The sequence below is a fragment of the Anguilla rostrata genome, chromosome 7 (genome assembly GCF_018555375.3).
Source record: "Anguilla rostrata isolate EN2019 chromosome 7, ASM1855537v3, whole genome shotgun sequence".
NCBI lineage: Eukaryota > Metazoa > Chordata > Actinopteri > Anguilliformes > Anguillidae > Anguilla > Anguilla rostrata.
The window spans coordinates 10,749,301-10,767,016 of record NC_057939.1 but is presented as its reverse complement, the minus strand read 5'-3'; the positions used below and the strand labels follow the sequence as shown (position 1 = coordinate 10,767,016).

Below are 17,716 nucleotides of genomic sequence, written 5' to 3'. Positions count from 1 at the left end.
AGGGACAACATTACTACAATGAGGTTTAGTGTTCCAGAAACCCTAACCTGAAAATTTACTGGTATTTCTTAGACAACAGAGGCATTCATTTGTTGATTTTCATTTTCTGTGGGTGTGTGTGTGAGAAAGAGAGAGAAAGATAGAGTGAGAGTCATAGTTTCATTCCTACAGTGTGCATTGCATAATATTCATTTGAAAACGTACATGATGCTCTATACTGCAAATGAAAGTGAGAGAATAATCCTGGCAGGTGCTCAGCAGTCAAACATTCATGTTGACAAAACTTAGCAATGTAGCATGTACTGGTCAACACTGGGATACTGGGGCAGTGTTTCTTATCCAGCTGATTGACTGACAGTAACCTCTTAGTGAGGAAGAGGCAGGACAAGGGGGCGGAGTCTGAGCTGTCTTAAAAGACAGGTCCCTACCTCTCCACAGCTCTGTGGGTCACTGACTGCACATCACTCACAAGACCGGGAACCTCAGGCCAGACCAAAACCAGGCACAACTTCACTTTGAAAATAATCGGAAACACCAGGGACTGGATCAGAACACAGCTGCAGAGTGAGGATGAGATCTGCTTTGACACTGCTCCTCATAGGCTGGGGTGTTCTGGCCCAAGAGAACTGGATCCAGAGGACCATGACGTGTGGCACGCACTGCTCTCAGGTATTGAATTTTATCTTCATTATCATTATTTTATTGACAAAGAGCAGTACAAGATTATAGCCAGCAGCATTAAAAAAATAAATAAATAAATAAAATAAAATAAAATAATAATAATTATGTTTACTATTGCAGGTAATAACCATAATGAAAATACATTCATGGTATTATAATTATGATTATAACTGCAGGTGTATTATTTACTTATACCGTACACTTAACTGTGTTCAGTTCACATGCATTCACTTGACTCCAGCAATGCTGGCAAATGCTTACTTAAACCTATATGCGTGGTCGGTCACTAGCGATTCTCATGTATACAGGAGCTGTACCCTGTGCTTCGCAGGTGGCTGATGTGTTGTGTGCTGACTACCTGTGCTGGCTAGAACACCTGGCAGCAGGGGTGGTCCATTTGTCATGTGAATCTGTGTTTAGAATCATACTACAGAAGACTCAGGGTACGTAGTAAAATGCCCAGTATTAATTAATATTTAATATCAACTCTAACAGGGTTTGTACGAGTCCACTAGACTAGTAATAATCTCTGTAAGAGTTGATTAAACAGTGAATATTTCACTGTGCAGATATTCTGGGCGACAAAGACGAAAGACAGTGACAATAAATGGCTTAAAAGGTGGGAAAATATTATCATCTACCATTTGGTTTATCATTTCACTGAATACAGTGGATTTGATGTACCAGGTGATCGACAATAAAACTTTAGTCACACTCTATTTAACTTGTTGAACGTGATAAAGAATTAATGAGATTATGCATAACATTATTTATTTGTAATGGTGTGTTTGTAGATTAAAAATAAAATGTGCATCACTTCCTTATTAGAAAAGATGCATCATTAGCAAACATGGATTCTTATTGTTTTATTGTTTTACTAAATATCATCAGGCCAGCCATCATCAGGTCAGCGTAACGGTTTGTTATTATTTCCCTTCTGCAACTAAGAGAACATATCTTCCTGCTATTTCTGGCAAGAAAAAAAAATCCATGAACATGATCTCTTGAATCATCTTAACTGTCGTTGCGCAGTCACGGGGAATCCTTGTTCATCTTCAGTATTGGTGTGTGTGGCTGCACGAACACGCAGGCAGCAAGGCAGCCAATGACAATCTGTGAAAGTGTGTCTGAGAGAGAGAGAGAGAGGACAGAGAGAGAGGGAAGGGGGCCACAGAGAGAGAGAGAGAGAGAGAGTGAGGGAGAAAATTTGGCCAATACTGGAGCAGCAAGACAAATAAGGATATGTAATAATACCATTAAATTCAATCTGTGAATGAATTAAAGCAGGAAGTTCCTGTTATAGTTTGGGAAACCCCTGGTATTCTCCCAACCAATACATTGCAGTCATTTCCTCCTTCGGTTTCACAACTCATTTAGCTTTAAACAAATGGCAGCATGTGTTTACTGAATTTCGCTGTTGTCTTTTGTGGCTTTGGTTCAAGAACGCGCAGCCAGTCACCGCTAACGTAAATTTTTGTCCTCTTATCCGGGGCAGGGGCTCCACTGCAACGCAAGACCCCACTGTGAGTAGACATTCCTTTTGCTGTCCTTTGACCCTTCACAGGCTTCTTACATTGCAACGTTGTGATTAGTTTCCTAAATATGTCTGTGAGTAGTCAGGTTTGGTCAGTGGTCTCAGGCCGCATGGGATTTTTCAGTAGAATGACGTGTGGTTGGGCAACTGATTTCATCCTATATCATGGTTTCGCCACACTTCAGCTGCTGAAGAGATAATCATTCCTGGAGAGACTTTCAACAAACACAGCAGAGGAAAAAAAAAAACTTGGATGAATGTCAGGTTGTCGTAGAATGATGGGCTCTTTGAACTTTATGGTTAGTCGTTTGTTACCTGTGGGTAACAAACGTTTCCCGCGCTAGTGACTCAGCTGTGCCCTGAACTGATATTGCTTACAGGTATCAATAACAGGTACTACATGGCGGGAAACAGGTACTACATCACTAATCTGAGAAACAGATTAGAAGTCATAAGCACCAAAATATTTTCAAGGGAGTGGAATTCAGACACATTTATCGGTGAATAGAAGTGACGACAGCCTCACATAACTTTGAAATGGGTGTAGGGCGGGGCGTCCTTATAGTTAAACCGCCGAGACACTTTGGCTTAACTTAAAAAAATGTGTTGCTGTTCATGCATCCGCAAACATCACACAGCAGTCAACAGTCATTGAAGTTCTGCCAATAAACCGTGTGCAGTTATCGCATACATACACATTTCCCCACGTACACAGACCAGAGTTAAACGCAATACTCCTTAGCTGCTGGTTCTAGCACTCTCCAGAGATTATTTTGCATTGTATGATTAATCGTATGGACAAACAACTAACCTGGATGTCAGATGTATGGAGTGTAATTATGATGACAATAAGTCTGCAGAAATAAAGGGAAATATTTCTATAATGGCAGTGTAATAGTTTACCTCACATAGCATTTCTTAAGATGCCAATATCTTCCACTATCCTACCATACATAGTATATCCTATTCCAACCTGATACCCCCACTCCCCCCTAGTCCTGCTGATGTGTTTTGTCCTGCACCCCCCCCCCCCCCCAATTGCAGTCACCCTGGCTCCCTGTAAACGAAGCCAAGCGCTAATCAACAGCACTGTCTTACACAACCTGAAGGTCTCCACGGTGATGAAGTGTGAAAAGAAGCAGAATTGCTCTCTGCATCTCAAAGTCACGGCCACTGTACAGATCAATGGTATGTATCTCACCCTTCTGCGTTTGTCGTTGTTTCTGGCTCTGAATATGCAAATATAATTTTATAGCATTAGGAGACCTATTTGTGTTCTGGGTGAGAAGTAAAACTGAGATCCTGACTTTCTGTGGTCATTAAAGATACCTAAACCTCCCTTCATTCAATTGACTATGCAATTATTTGCACTACCTAATCCAGCCCTCATCTAATTGACTATACAATCCCTACGCAATCCTCCCGTCACATTATTGCCGTTATAATCCCTTGCACAAATTTTCAGCTTCTCAGCTGACCCGGTTAAAAAAAGTAATAGATGAGCATACAATCAAACATATAAATAAATATCTGGTTTGCCTAGTTTGCCATTTATTCTGAACATAACAACCCAGGACATCAGGTCAAATTGCATTCTTGCCTAGTTGTACCATATATTTCATCACATCAATTTCATCAATCTACCAATAGCACCACTCTGTAGTGATATATAATATAGTGATACACATTGATTTTACAGCTTTGAGGGTCAGTACATATCCACCACCTCCACCAAGTGATGTCATTCCATAATTCGGAGGGGAAATATATGCAGTGATACAGTCGGGTGAGGTATCTGCAGAAATGGAACATACAAAAGGATTATTATGTATTTCATTCTTTCCAGTTCTGGACAAAATGGTAAAATATAAAAGTGTATATCCTGCACTTAGGACAGAATAAATATTGTGATTAAAAGTTAAGATTAAAAGTGCTGTGACGCAATTATGCTTGAACTTCTAGACACGTATGATGGCTGGGGGCCTTACTATTCCAAAGGAGGTGTATCCCATTGAAGGAGAATCAGTCCAACCAGTTAACTGGAGTTAGTTAATTCAATAGCTACCCAAAAGGGGATGTTTAATGACTGTTTTTCTTCCAGTTAATTTTTCCAGTATTCCTTACAACAAGTGTTGCTTTTCATTCGACGCAGGGCTGTTGCGCAGAAAGACCCCTGGACGTGACCTAACCTCCCTCTTTTGATTCCCACAGCACCATCAGCGCGTTATCCTCACCCCACAAACTGTTGAAATCCTCCTTATTTTTTCCACCTTTGCCTCCACTTCGCACGAAATTCACAGGAACGTAACCGCGGCTGACTTGTGTTCCTCAGAGCTCCTGCGTGGCGTGTCCGTCTGCACGGCCTCCCCCAGCATGCTGGAGCACTGCAGGGTCGTGACCTTCCCCAGAAAGGCCAGAGAGAGACTCGCGGGACAGCTGGTACCCATCCACTCCCATCTCTATCACCTCTATACTCACACAGTAGACAGTGGAAATATTTAAAACAATGTCAGATAGACCGTGTGAACTGCAGCTGTATGCTGTTTGTAGGTGGAGGTGCAGGACGATTGCGTGATTGAAGTGAGCCCCAGCCAGAATGTTCAAGTAACGCTCAGAACATTCCCTGACTACTGCGACACGACGCTGTCTCGAACGTACCGCGTTCAAGGTGAGGAGTTTGGGCCTGTGCGCGTCTGCTCGTATGCGTGTGCCTGTTTTTGACTGCCTGTGTGTGTGTGTGTGTGTGTGTATGGGCTTTCTCGTGTGTGTGTGTGTGTGTGTGTGTGTGTATGTGGATGTGCTTACTTGTGTGTGCGTGTGTGCATTTGCATGTCCACGTCTGCATGTCTATGTGTGTGTTTGTGCGTGCACGGTATGTTACCTGTGTATAGGCTTGTGCTAGACAAACATTAGTCTGGTGTTAAAGTCGTTTCTCTGAGGGTTACTGTTATGAGCGATGGCTGAAAACACCTCTGCAAATCCTCCCTGCTCATGCCCAGGGGTTTCATAATGCACGTGTCCTTTCAGCCAAAAACCCAAACTGGAAACAGAATGTACAGCAGGACACTGTCCACCTAAACATCACGTAGAGCTCTCAGCTGACAAGAGCACGCTGAAGAGGGAGTTACTATTGACTGTTACACCATAACATATACTTTATTGGACATTTTTATTATTATTGTTATTGCTTAATTCGATTACTTTCATTTTTATTTTGGGATAATCCCTTGAACTATATTGATTTTTGATGAAAATTTATAATGACATGGTGTGTATTGTGTATGAATTGTGTGAGCTGTACCGCTACAGATCTCTCTCAGTTTTTACTGATAGGGCAATAAAGCATCTTCATCTTGATCTATAATGAAACTATGAGTCATTGTCATAAATGAGTCTCTCCTTCTCATTCCAGGCTGCGACAATGCAGACTTAAGGAGCCATGTCCCATCATGCATCAGTGAGTCTCCTCTGTTACAGTTACAATTACATGCAGGCTGACAACTAGACCTTTCATAACTACAAGGCAGTCACTTAGGTGGTGCTTCTCAGTATTTTAATTTTATTTTCTTAGTATTTATTCAATGACCACATATTTACCTGGTGAATACCCAGTGGACTGTAAAAGGAAGCATTGAAAAATATCCTCCATCACACGCAAGAACTGTACGGGCCAATAAAAAGCATTCAAAACAAAAATTATTTTTGAAATGACTCCAGAAAGCGAACCGTCTCTTTAAGCGTTATGTCCCGCCTCTTCGGACAGCCGGAAAGATAGCATACGCCGTGGACATGGACAGACGGGAGATATCGGTGAGAGTCTCGGACATGCTGGAGGACAGAAATTACCACCTGAGGCTGTGCCACCGATGGGACATCTGCAGCGAGACTGAGGCCTACACGCTGGTGAGACACTCTGCACGTCTTCTCAAACTGGCCAGACACCGGCCGTTTGTCTCATTTACCGTACAGCGTTGACACGTGGAGTTTTATTCATTAACCCTGGCGAGGCATAGCTTTTCACTCATTCTCGCTCACGACACACAGAGCCTATTTACACAAGAAGTTTGGCACATGAAGCTTGGCAAATAAAATATGAGGAAACTAACCATGAAAGGTGAAATTATATTTCTAAAAGACCAAATCACCCCTTCTAATTAGTGGTTTCAGTTATTTCAGCCGCACCCATTATTTACACTATAATCTATAAAATCAAGCTCACAGAAATTAAAATTGGCAAACAAATATTGGCAGTAGAATGGGTCATACTGAAGAGCTTCAATGCGGCATTGTCATAGGATGCCGCCTTTCAAACAAGTCAGTTTGTCAAATTTCTGCCCTGCTAAAGCTGTCCCAGTCAACTGTAAGTGCTGTTATTGTGAAGTGGAAAGGTATGGGAGCAACAACTACTCAGCCTCAAAGCGGTGTAGGAGGAACATTGGTCTGGGGCTGATTTTCATGATTTGGGCTAGGCTCTTTAGTTCCAGTGAAGGGAAACTTAATGCTACAGCATGCAATTACATTCTAGAGAATTGTGCGCTTACAACTTAGTGGCAACAGATTTGGGGAGGCCTTTTCCTGTTTCAGCATGACAATGCCCTCATGCACAAAGCAAGGTCCATAAAAATGGTTTGTTGAGTTTGGTGGGGAAAAACTTGACTGGCCTGCTTGGAGCCCTGACCTCTACCTCATCAAACACCTTTGAGATGAATTGGTATGCCGACTGCAAGCCAGGCCTTATGCCCAACACCAGTGCCACAACCTCACTAATGCTCTTGTGGCCGAATGGAAGAAAATTCCCACAGCCATGTTCCAAAAGAGAGGAGGCTGTTATAGCAGCAAAAGGTGGTCCAACTCTATATTAGCGTCCATGATTTTGGAATGAGATGTTTAACAAGTACATATAGATGTGATGTTCAGATTTGTACGTACTTTTGGAAATATAGTGTAGTAAAGAGGTAGCTAGCAAAAGCATTGCATTACTAGTTTCCAGAACTTTCATTTGTCTACCTTTCTGTCCAAAATATGTATTCTTAGTTTGGCTAACAAATGCGGTCAACGGATAGGACATCTCTTCTCAAAATCTCTTATATCTCATCTACACACACGACTTGCTATATGACAGTGCATTTATGAGATAAACAGAAAAATAAAGTGGAACTGTGACCCTAGCCAGTCAACTATGACGCAACCAACCACATGATATTTGTATGCACTAATTGCAGACGAGAGGAGGTCTGCGAAATTGTGAAGTTTGTGCTGGGTGCTTGTGCACACACCGTGCACACATATATTGTGCCATACAAAACACTGTGTCTTGTTTGTCTCAGTTCCCTTTTGAGTATACTGGCACCTGAAGTGATAATCACTGATTTGCAATCAACCTAATCAAACAGAGCACAAGAAAATGGGGCCAGGCCATTGTTAGCTAATGACTACGTCTGCTTCTTGTTTCATGTCCCATGACACACACTTCTAGTATATCACAAGATGAATGTTTCACAATGAAATTATTCTGATAATCTGTAATACAGTTACTGAGAATTTCCTACCACATCAATGAAATCAGATCTGACGACATTCCGATGATGCCCGGAGCTTAGTTATGACATCTTGTGCATGTGTGTGTGTGTGCGCGTGCATGTGTGTTTGCTGTTATCGCAGCTCAGAAGGGAGGACCCCTTCAAGAATGCCACACTTCGGTTCTTCTCTCCGCTGCCTTGTCTGTGCATTGAGGTGAGACTGTCGCTCCTCTTAGTTACTGACTGTAAAGTGGTGATGAATAAAACATGATTGTTCTAATGATGCTGTTTCATAGGGTTGGACATCCATGGTCGATGCTCCTAGGATTCAAGTCTGCCCGTTCAAAAACCGTGAGTTACTACTACTACTACTACTACTACTACTAATAATAATAATAATGGATATTTGTGTACAGCTCTCTCCCATACCCTCTATCAATCAACATTAGGAATGTAGTTACTGAAATATCTTGAACTGTTTTGTATTTACCCCGAAGAATGAACTAAGAGCACCTAAGTATTTACATTTAAAGCATCAATCCGATTCTCTCACAGACAAAACTGTAGGCTATGAACTAAAACCATAAACACAATTAACACACCGCACTGCTTGAGAAAAATGCAAATGTAATATACCACTTGATGACGATGTAAATGCAGCTCATTGCATGGTGACCATGGTGATTTCTCCCTCAGGCACAGAGGAGCTGTGGTCAGGGGTGACCTTTGACTCAGAAAAGGGGGCGCTGTCCTGGGAACCAGGGTGTCCAGTCAAGGCAGTGATCACACTGTGCCAGAGAGAGGGAGAGAGTGACTGCGAGGACCTGGCCAATTCCACTCAGACCACTGGCAGAAAAAAGGTCAGGCGCTCACTGTTTGCATTTCATGCTTCTCCAAATTTGATTTCCTCTTATGACAATGATCTTTATGCCGCATCAGAAGCTCTGTGAAACTCTCTTCGTGTACGTGTTTACCTTTGCCTCAGGTGACATACGCTAGAGTGGATCCACACCCAAAGCTGTGCATGAAGGTAAATAAGTTTCCTGTCACAGATCACGAGCAATGAAATAATCCAATTGTTTCCATGATGCTTCTGTTTTGCATTCGCAAAACAAACCAGGAAGTTCCACTTTCCCTGGTATTCAAAAACAAAAATGCATTGATATGAGGGTACGAATCGTCTCAGACTGAAACCAAATGGGATACAATTAGCTGCGTTCCAGGGTCAAGTGGGTTTAATCTAGCCAGTCATGCGGTTGTATCTCTCCCACTCATTGAGTGGGTTCATGCAATAACAACGTTTCAGTTGAGCTGATTTGGATATCAGAGAAAAGAACTAGACTGTAACGGGTGTCCGTTTTTTACTATACGTGCCAAGCAGCCTCCCTTACCCAGGCTGAGCTACACTGCTTACATGAGTCGGATTGTCCCTTTATGAAGCTGAAGCTGAATTGTTGAAATCTTGTGGTTATGTCAAGTTGCCAAACTGTTTAACACACAGTGCTGTCCCAGTGAGAATATTGCTTGTTGTATGGAGTTGTATGGAGTTCTGATAGAGTGCTGTTCTTTCACAGTTCACTACAGATGCAGGATCCTGGATTAAATGTCCATTTTCTGACAGGAATTTCCTTGGTAATTTATCCTTACCGACTGTCATAATTACATATAATAACTTTGGTTATTTATTAGCTTTTTGATTGTTTTTGAATTACACAAATATTCTTTTAGAATGGGACCTAATGATGACAGAAGGGCAAGGCCAGCCCCAAGCCACCTTAACATCTCGGATCAGAACCAAGCTTTCCCTGCAAGTGTGCCAGAACGGCCAGCCCCTGGAGTGCGGAGAAATCACCTCTGTCACTGTGGTAATAATAATAATAATAATAATAATAATAATAATAATAACAACAACAATAATATTAATAATCAACATTTTCCCTGTCTTCAAGGAGAAGATGAGCCCTGTACCTGTCAATCTAACGGGAGACATATGCCAGCCTGACGTCTGCATCCGTGTAAGTGGGCTGCTGACGTCTGCGGCTGCATTTCTTTGGGGGCTCTGATATGCTAAGACTGACTCTACTCGTATGTTTCCTTTCCACAGGTAAGGAGGGCTGATGTGCAGTTTTCCACCCATGTTCTTCAGTGCCACTTGCAGTGCAGTGAGTGCAGTTACACGTCCAGCTAAACAAGCTGATTAACTGAGCCGTGATATGATGACACACATCACCAATGGCTCCCGCCATTCGGGCTCTTGTATCTCTCTGAGCTGAAGAATAAATCTTAAGAGTGTCGCCAGAGTGACAGTGTAGTGCTGTAGCATTTGACTTACATTGCAGGGAAAAGGACATTTTCGGGGTGCGCATCTGGTTAAGGCCTTTCTTCGACAATACAATTAACAGTCGTAAGGGCCTGTCAAGTTGTCTTACCAATATGAAGTGTAGCACCTGGAGATCCATCGAGACGTACAATTAGCTGTAGCGGCATCCAGTGAGCGAGGGTTTTTCGCCACCAGAGTAATCCCTCGCCGCACACTAGTGACCATTCTGGTTAGTTGGGACCTTACTGAACCTGTACCCCTGTGTCATTTATTAAAGCGTGGAGTTCAGCAATGCTCTACCTCAAATGATCTTGCATGCAGATTTGCACACTGAAAAGGTCCGGGTGGCTTGCTTCACTGTTTCTCGAGGCACACATTGGTTCACACGTAAATCAAAGAAAAAGGGCGCACCGCTATTTTAAAAAATTATATTTACTGAGCAAATAAAGTCACCACAATGTTGGTAATTTGAACTTCCTCAGGGCGCAGGTCGAATGACTGAAACATTGCGGTGACTTTATTTGCTCGGTAAATATAATTTTTAAATTGTGTTGCACTATTTGTATTTGATTTACATGTCATATTGGAAATGCCTCTCCTGGGCAGCACCTACGGATAACTTAATGGTGCGCAATAAGGATTGACATAAGATAACACATTGGTCCACACCCTACTGAACTGTTGAAAAAACTGCAGGAATGGAAAAGGTCAGCAACTGGTGATCGCCATTCCAAAGTAGTGATTAAAAGAGAAAAAAGTGAATTGATTGCTTGATCTGAAACTTGATCTGAAATTTAATAACCAACAAAATAAATGGGTACAATTTGATGAGTGTGAGGTATGAAAGATTCCCTAGAAGCACGGATCTGCTAAAATTATCTAATATGACTGGCTACTGGCAGCAAGAGGAGCATACCTGTCTGTGGCATTTTTTTAATCAGACTGAATTTGCACGAGCACAAGCAGCCATATCTGTAGGTTCCATGTAGATTCTGCCTCACGTCAGGTTGTGACATGTACAGTAGACTGCGTGCTACGTGAAAAAGTGGTGGTTACCAGTAAAAATGATTTTTAAAATATTTGAAAAACTAGTAAAAACTACATTAAGAATTATACACGAACACAGCTTATGGCAAGTTATGAAACGAGTTGTGTGTGACTGAGGTTTCAGGACTAGCTATGAATGCCATTGTCACGTTATTAGAAAAAAGTACTGCATTTGAAGCCAATCCCCCTTCAGTAAAATTGTAAAATTAACTCTCTCACACACAGGTATGTTTACATCCACATTTGATTGCTCTGCTTGTGCAAATGACATGCACTGGGCAAACAACCTTATGCAAGTCATGATGATCAACTAGCTCTGTGTGTTGCAGTAGCTCTCATGTAATCTACAGCTAACAAAGGCTTATTGGTTTAGCGCTGACCTTCTATTGTGCTGCCTGTGTGCAGCTGCTAGCTTCTGCATGCGGGCGTTACGGCAGGTTCCTTTCTATTCATCACATTATTCTTTGTCTCCTATGGACGTGCCTTCAGCCAGGAATAGACAGTACCTCTGCAGGGCTGATTGGCTATTCGTGTCGGCCTTCACCTTTGTGACGCTAATGATCGTTGCAGGGCTCGCAGGAAACATCACGCTGACAGGTACCTTCATTGTTGTTTTGTCTTTAAGAGTTCGTTTTAACTTAATTTACAGGGGGAAACTTTGAGAGTGACACGAGCAGCAGTACGCCTATTTGAGTGGGCATATGACAGGATTATATGTATGCACGGATTAAACAGATAGATAGATTAGACATGTGAAGTTACAGGCATTGTTGGGCAGGGGTGGGGTTTCAAAGCTGATGGTGTGACAGAGCTTGATTAATGTGCCTCTATGTGTGTGTGTGTGTGTGTCTGTGTGTGAATTTATCCAGTTTATCAGAAGAGACAAGCAAACAGAAGACATGCCCGCTATCATCAGTACGAACATACGGCAGGTAAATCTTAACTGACGCTTCACAGGGAGCACAGGGCAAGAGCACACTGTGGTTGACACAGGGGACCATGTTTTTTAGTGATTCAACCGTTCGCTGTGGTTACTCTCCTGGCTGCTGACAGGGAGGACCACGCCCAGCAGCCCACTAGGGATCCGGAGAAACTGCCGCTCGGTTTGGACGGGTCTGTTACACTTACTGATTCAAATACAGGGCATGGCCAACAGTCCCTCTCTGAGGGACCCCTGCAGGTCTCCTGAGATTCTCTTGCGGTCGAAAGGTTAAAACCCACATCTGAGCCAGCTTGCTGAAGGCCATTACGGAAGGCTGATGGTTTGCATGTAATATTAGGCCTAGCCTATGGTAAAATTGCCAGTGTCAGATATGACTACGCAACCATGACGCTCCCCGGGGTGCCTCCTGTGCTGACGTCCATCCCTCTGGAACAATTCGGAGAACTTTTGCCCTAGATCCACAGCCTTGCACGCAAGGCATCCACGAGACCGGCGACTCCCGTTCCGACACATTTCTGGCATTTTTTTCAGAACTCTCCCAACTTCAAAAGCCAATTTAAATGTGAATTTACTGTGTGCTGACTTCTGTCCGTGGAAGTCAAGACATTAAGTTAAGAATTTAAAGAGGTTGACAGAAGTTGTAGCTCTGCCTGGGTTTTCCTCATAGCAGGTGCTTTGCTGTACTACACACCTCTGCAGCCAGGTTCCCCTGTATTCACATGCACTTTTTTCCATAATGTAGCCTGCGTTTATGTCCTCAGTTAAAAATGCTACTACTGTAATTCTTCTGATATAATGTGATGTAATCTATAATTGAATGGATTATATATAATTAATATACAGTACCAGTCAAAAGTTTGGACACACCTACTCAGAGAAGGGGTTTTCTTTATTTTACTAATTTCCACATTTTAGAATAATAGTCAAGTCATCAAAACTATGAAATAACACAAATGGAATAATACAGTGACCAAAAAAAGTAAAAAATATTTCACATTCTTCAAAGTAGCCACCCTTTGCCTGGATAACATCTTGGCACACTATTGGCATTCTCTCAACCAACTTCATGAGGTAGCCACCTGGGATGCTTTTCCAGCAGTCTTGAAGGAGTTCCCATATATGCTGAGCACTTGCTGGCTGCTTTTCCTTCCCTCTCCAGTCCAACTCATCCCAAACCATCTCTACTGGGTTTAGGTCAGGTGACTGTGGAGGCCAGGTCATCTGATGCAGCACTCCATCACCACCCTTCTTTGTCAAATAGCTCTTACAAAGCCTGGAGGTGTGTTTTGGGTCATTGTCCTGTTGAAAAACAAATGACGGCCCAACTAAGCGCAAACCAGATGGAATATTGTGTCGCTGCAGAATGCTGTGGTAGCCATGTTGATTAAGTGTGCCTTCAATTCAATGAAAACTACTTGCTGGGGATGCATTTCAAAAAACATTTTTTTTTTTTTTTTTTTAAGTAAAATTTTAGTTTTGTAAATACATTCATACATAGGCATCAACTTCACTATTTATATTTGTCTAAGAAACTAATTTCAAGCATTTCAGCATAAGCCTTTAGATCAAAATGTCTTTAAGATCATGAGAAACATACATTCAGTCAGGTGTGTCCAAACCTTTGACTGGTACTGTATATATAGATTAATATATAAAGTACATATGTTATTGTGGTATGAACAGTATGTCATGTTATTTATCTAGTGAATAAGTGCTCCAGGATGCATTTTAAAGGTAATATTTTACGTGCTATCCAGTACTGAGCCGGACATTTGTCTAGGTTGGTCATTCGGACGGAGTGTAGCACAGTGGGTAAGGAACTGGGCTTGTAACCGAAAAGTCGTAGGTTCCATTCCCGGGTAAGGACACTGCCGTTGTACCCTTGAGCAAGGTACTTAACCGGAATTGCTTCAGTATATATCCAGCTGTATAAATGGATACAATGTAAAATGCTATGTAAAAGTTGTGTAAGTCGCTCTGGATAAGAGCATCTGCTAAATGCCTGTAATGTAATGTGTTGAATATGCTATTAAAACAGCAAGGAACTGAGACTTCACACTGCCAAACCCACGATTGTTCTGAATGTTACATTAGACAGCTTGTTCTGTATATGCACTGAAATACATATTATTCTTTTTATTTATTGTGTTTTGAATTGTGCCTTACTTGCTCCATTTCATTTCAGTCTTACTGTACTGTATGCTTTAAACTGGGCCAGATTATTGTGCATGATGAAGGATCTACTGCATTGTGTATGCTTGTTGTTGTTACAGCTGGCCTCTGGACCAAAGTTGTTGTACACTTGCATAATTTTATTCCTTAAGTGTTTTAACACAATGTAGGTTAACTCATTGTCATTGCTATGTCTTTGAACTCTACACATGGTCTAGTATCACCAGGTGAACACACTTTCATCACTTAGGAGCTCATTGATTTCACTTATCAGTCTATGATTTAATGAACTGAAAACAACAATGTAATAGGAACCTCTGAATTGTTTTCAATATAGCTCATTACCACAGGATGGACATCAGTATCCTTGGTAAAACGTTTGATGGCTGTGGTTATAATCAGCCTATTCAAAGACATACATGAAAACAGTCATTTCAAAAAATGATAAAAACAAACAAAGAAACAAAACAAAAAAAAAAACCCCACACATCTCTGTCCATCAGAGAGTCCAGTAAAGTTTGAAGTGTCCACTATGGAGGATGATGGTACCGACCCCTTCTCACTAATTGATCTGACAGATTAAAAGAGCAGAGACGTGAATATTATCCCTCAGTATCATTTCTCAAAGTAAGAATAACTACTGTCTACACTCACTGGATTATTTTCACTAACTGTGCCAAAGGTCTGTACAGAGTTGAGTTAAAAGGCCTGTAAATTTCCTGCTCCTGCAACTTGGAATGATCTTCAAAGATGTTTCAAATACAGGAGCTCATTACTTGAAATGAATTTCAAGCTAAGGTTAAAGGCCTGGAATTCATCACAGTCCAGGACTGTCATTGTGCTTTTTACTTTAACATTAAAAATGTATCACTTTAAATGGTTTATGTTTGTCATTGTCAGCAGGGCGGAAGCTGCTTTCTTGGCCAGGTCTCTCTAGCAAAAAAGAAAATTATGAAATAAAAATGGGTACATAAAAATGTTAATTAAAAACATATGGAACGCGTGGCTATTTTTGATATAATGTTGCATTAAGAGGGCAAATAATTCAGTAAACATTAAAAGTATCTTAATTACAAATAGTAATACCTCATTAGAATTCAACTGTGGCAATTACGGTTGGAATGAAAACCAGCATACATAGTAGGTCCAATCAGGACCAAAATCCTAAAACCCCTGATTTACGCGGTAACCAATTATCTTGGCCAGACGTCTCAAACTCTGGTCCGGTAGGGCCGCAGTGTCTGCAGGTTTTTGTCATTTCTTTCAATCTGCAGCCAGTTTAGGCCTGGGAAACAAGCCATGTGGACTCCTTTGCCAATAAATGACTTCAATTAATCACTTAAGTGCTGAAACACACTGAAAAGCAGCAGACACTGCAGCCCTCCAAGACTGGAGCCTGACACGTCTGATTTAAGGAGACGTGGAAAACACACTGTGATAGAGCTCCAGGACCGAGTTTGGCAATCACCGCAATTGATGATCATCAAACACACCCGACAATATTCCCTTCCGCAATTAATTTTTGCTTGTTAATACATTCTATTGGTTATATTCACAGATTGCAGTAATACTTCAATCCAGTGTATTCGTATAACAATGGCTCACAAATACGTTAGTATTAGGTCTTGATATCAGTGATATATAAGCAAAAATCCGAAAATAGGTACTATCAGAACGGCATTCCCTTACCACTACAAGACAAAAAATAACACAATATAGACTACTGGATCTCCATATATTTAAATATATATTTTGTTAAATAATTGTTCTGTTCAGAGATTGGGAACCGTTAATATGTGAGGTTATTTCCTGGTCTATTCCTGTTGGTAAAATTTACTTAGCGCATCAACTAATCGATACTGAGAAGTAACAGCTGCTGTGGTGTTTCAGACTCGGCCTTAATAACGAGAAGGAACTTCTTTGGAGTTACTTTGCAAGAGAGGAAAACGCAACTCTTTCCTTTTTTGCATACATACTATTGTTTCGTGCACGTGAACTAAGGGCGGTTCAAACGTGTTATCGCCTTACCTCGGAGACGCTGGCGTTCACATCACTGACATATAAGCTTTCATAATGTGTTGATGACAGCGACGCAAATCATCAGCCGCGTATAGGAACATTTTGTGTAGCCAAATGAGTTTGCAGAAATGCAGCCCGTAAGAGGAAGAGAGAGCACAGTTCAGGTGACGCTGTGACGCTTTCACTGCCACAATGATATCTGTTAAGGGAATTACTGTCAGTGAGATAAGGGGAACTAACTAAAAATGATGCTTCCCCTTGACAGTAAATTAATTATCAAAGCGACTGTTTCCTTATTTTTAGGTTTTATTGATTTTATTGAGATTGGAATTCGGCTAAATAACGAACATGGGTTGCAAATTATGAAATGTTCAGTTTTAATTCCACATTTTGAGAAACCAAATAAAGAATCAAATGCCCTACAGGGTGATATTAACACTAACCTATGTGAATTGTTACTAGACTTACTGAAGTCCAGTGTTTACATGCAAATAATCAGCTGTGTCTCACTATAAAGTCGAATAAACTGGCAAGAAATAAAATAATATTGAATATACCTTTAAAATAACCTGGACGTTAATGGAGTCATTATGGCCGTGCAATAAACAAATGCATAAGGAAGCAGTCGTTCTTCGGGTCGAAGAAGGGCCTTACCAAATAACGACATTAAAGCTGTTACACCCCACCATACATTTAAAACTCTGATGTTCATTCGTTTTCGCATTCCTGCATTGGATTATATCCGCCACTGTGCCATCTAGTGTCAATTATGCAACAATTCCTTATGCAATAATTCCTGACCAGCAGGTGGCAATGTTGCTTGCTTATTATTTTTTTTAAATAACTGGACGGTACAGACGCGCATTCGGTCCAGACACGTAGAGTTGGCACATACAACTGAAACTGTGATGGATGAAGGAAATAAATTACTGCAGTACAATTTAACATTGGTCTTATGTCAATATTGTAGTTTATGGAGTGGCCGTCTCACTCTCTCCCATGTTCAAAATGTATTTTCTTGTGGTGAGGCAGAGAGGAACAAGACGGAGATAAGACGTGTGTAATGTGGATGATATAAATGTGATTGTGAGTGTACAGCAGACATATATGAAATATATTTGAAATACTTTCACTCTTGAGATGGCAGTAACATTTAAAAAGATGTGTTGTGAATACTGGTGAAATGTTTCTTTTATACTGGTCCGTAATCTTCAGGGATTTTATCTGTGAGTAAAAGGTCAATGTATCTCATATCATTATTTTACCCAGGTCTGATGTGCATTGCACATGTGTGTGTGTGTGCGTGCGTGTGTGTGTGTGTGTGTTTTTGCACAGCAGCGTGAGATAGTTCAATAATGTACTCATCTGTGTCAGTTTTTGTCTAGAAGCTCAGGTTCCTTTCCAGAAGCATCCAGATCTACACCCCTTTCACTAATCACATGGAGTGGAAACCGGTAGGGCCATTCAGAGTGAGTTAGCCT

At 41.3% G+C, this 17,716-nt stretch overlaps 1 protein-coding gene and 1 long non-coding RNA gene across 3 annotated transcripts; one reads left to right on the top strand and one right to left on the bottom strand.

Moving 5' to 3' along the window:
• The first annotated feature begins 426 nt into the window (after positions 1 to 426).
• On the top strand, positions 427 to 15,093 carry il17rel (interleukin 17 receptor E-like). 2 transcript variants are annotated; one of them, XM_064342733.1, is made up of 17 exons: positions 427 to 669; positions 2,177 to 2,204; positions 3,260 to 3,403; positions 4,548 to 4,654; positions 4,766 to 4,883; positions 5,628 to 5,672; positions 5,979 to 6,118; positions 7,877 to 7,948; positions 8,031 to 8,085; positions 8,431 to 8,594; positions 8,720 to 8,764; positions 9,309 to 9,366; positions 9,463 to 9,599; positions 9,684 to 9,749; positions 9,839 to 9,896; positions 11,595 to 11,698; positions 11,971 to 15,093. In XM_064342733.1, the coding sequence occupies exons 1-16, from the start codon at positions 571 to 573 to the stop codon at positions 11,651 to 11,653; spliced, it is 1,395 nt and encodes a 464-aa protein (XP_064198803.1). In that variant the 5' UTR covers positions 427 to 570; the 3' UTR covers positions 11,654 to 11,698; positions 11,971 to 15,093. The 2 variants fall into 2 exon arrangements, with proteins under 2 accessions (XP_064198803.1, XP_064198802.1); XM_064342732.1 differs by having other exon boundaries at positions 11,591 to 11,698.
• LOC135258976 (uncharacterized) lies at positions 1,533 to 16,483 on the bottom strand. The gene is made up of 3 exons (XR_010331166.1): positions 16,245 to 16,483; positions 8,371 to 8,522; positions 1,533 to 1,808 (listed from the first exon to the last, which is right to left on the bottom strand). It is a non-coding gene; the product is annotated as an uncharacterized LOC135258976 (long non-coding RNA).
• Positions 16,484 to 17,716: the final 1,233 nt, after the last annotated feature.

Excerpts from the sequence above, each read along its gene's own strand:
- il17rel (XM_064342732.1), top strand. The coding sequence starts at position 571 with ATGAGATCTGCTTTGACACTGCTCCTCATAGGCTGGGGTGTTCTGGCC. Across the intron at positions 6,119-7,876 it reads AGACTGAGGCCTACACGCTG|CTCAGAAGGGAGGACCCCTT; the intron begins GTGAGACACTCT and ends CTGTTATCGCAG. Across the intron at positions 8,086-8,430 it reads AGTCTGCCCGTTCAAAAACC|GCACAGAGGAGCTGTGGTCA; the intron begins GTGAGTTACTAC and ends TTTCTCCCTCAG.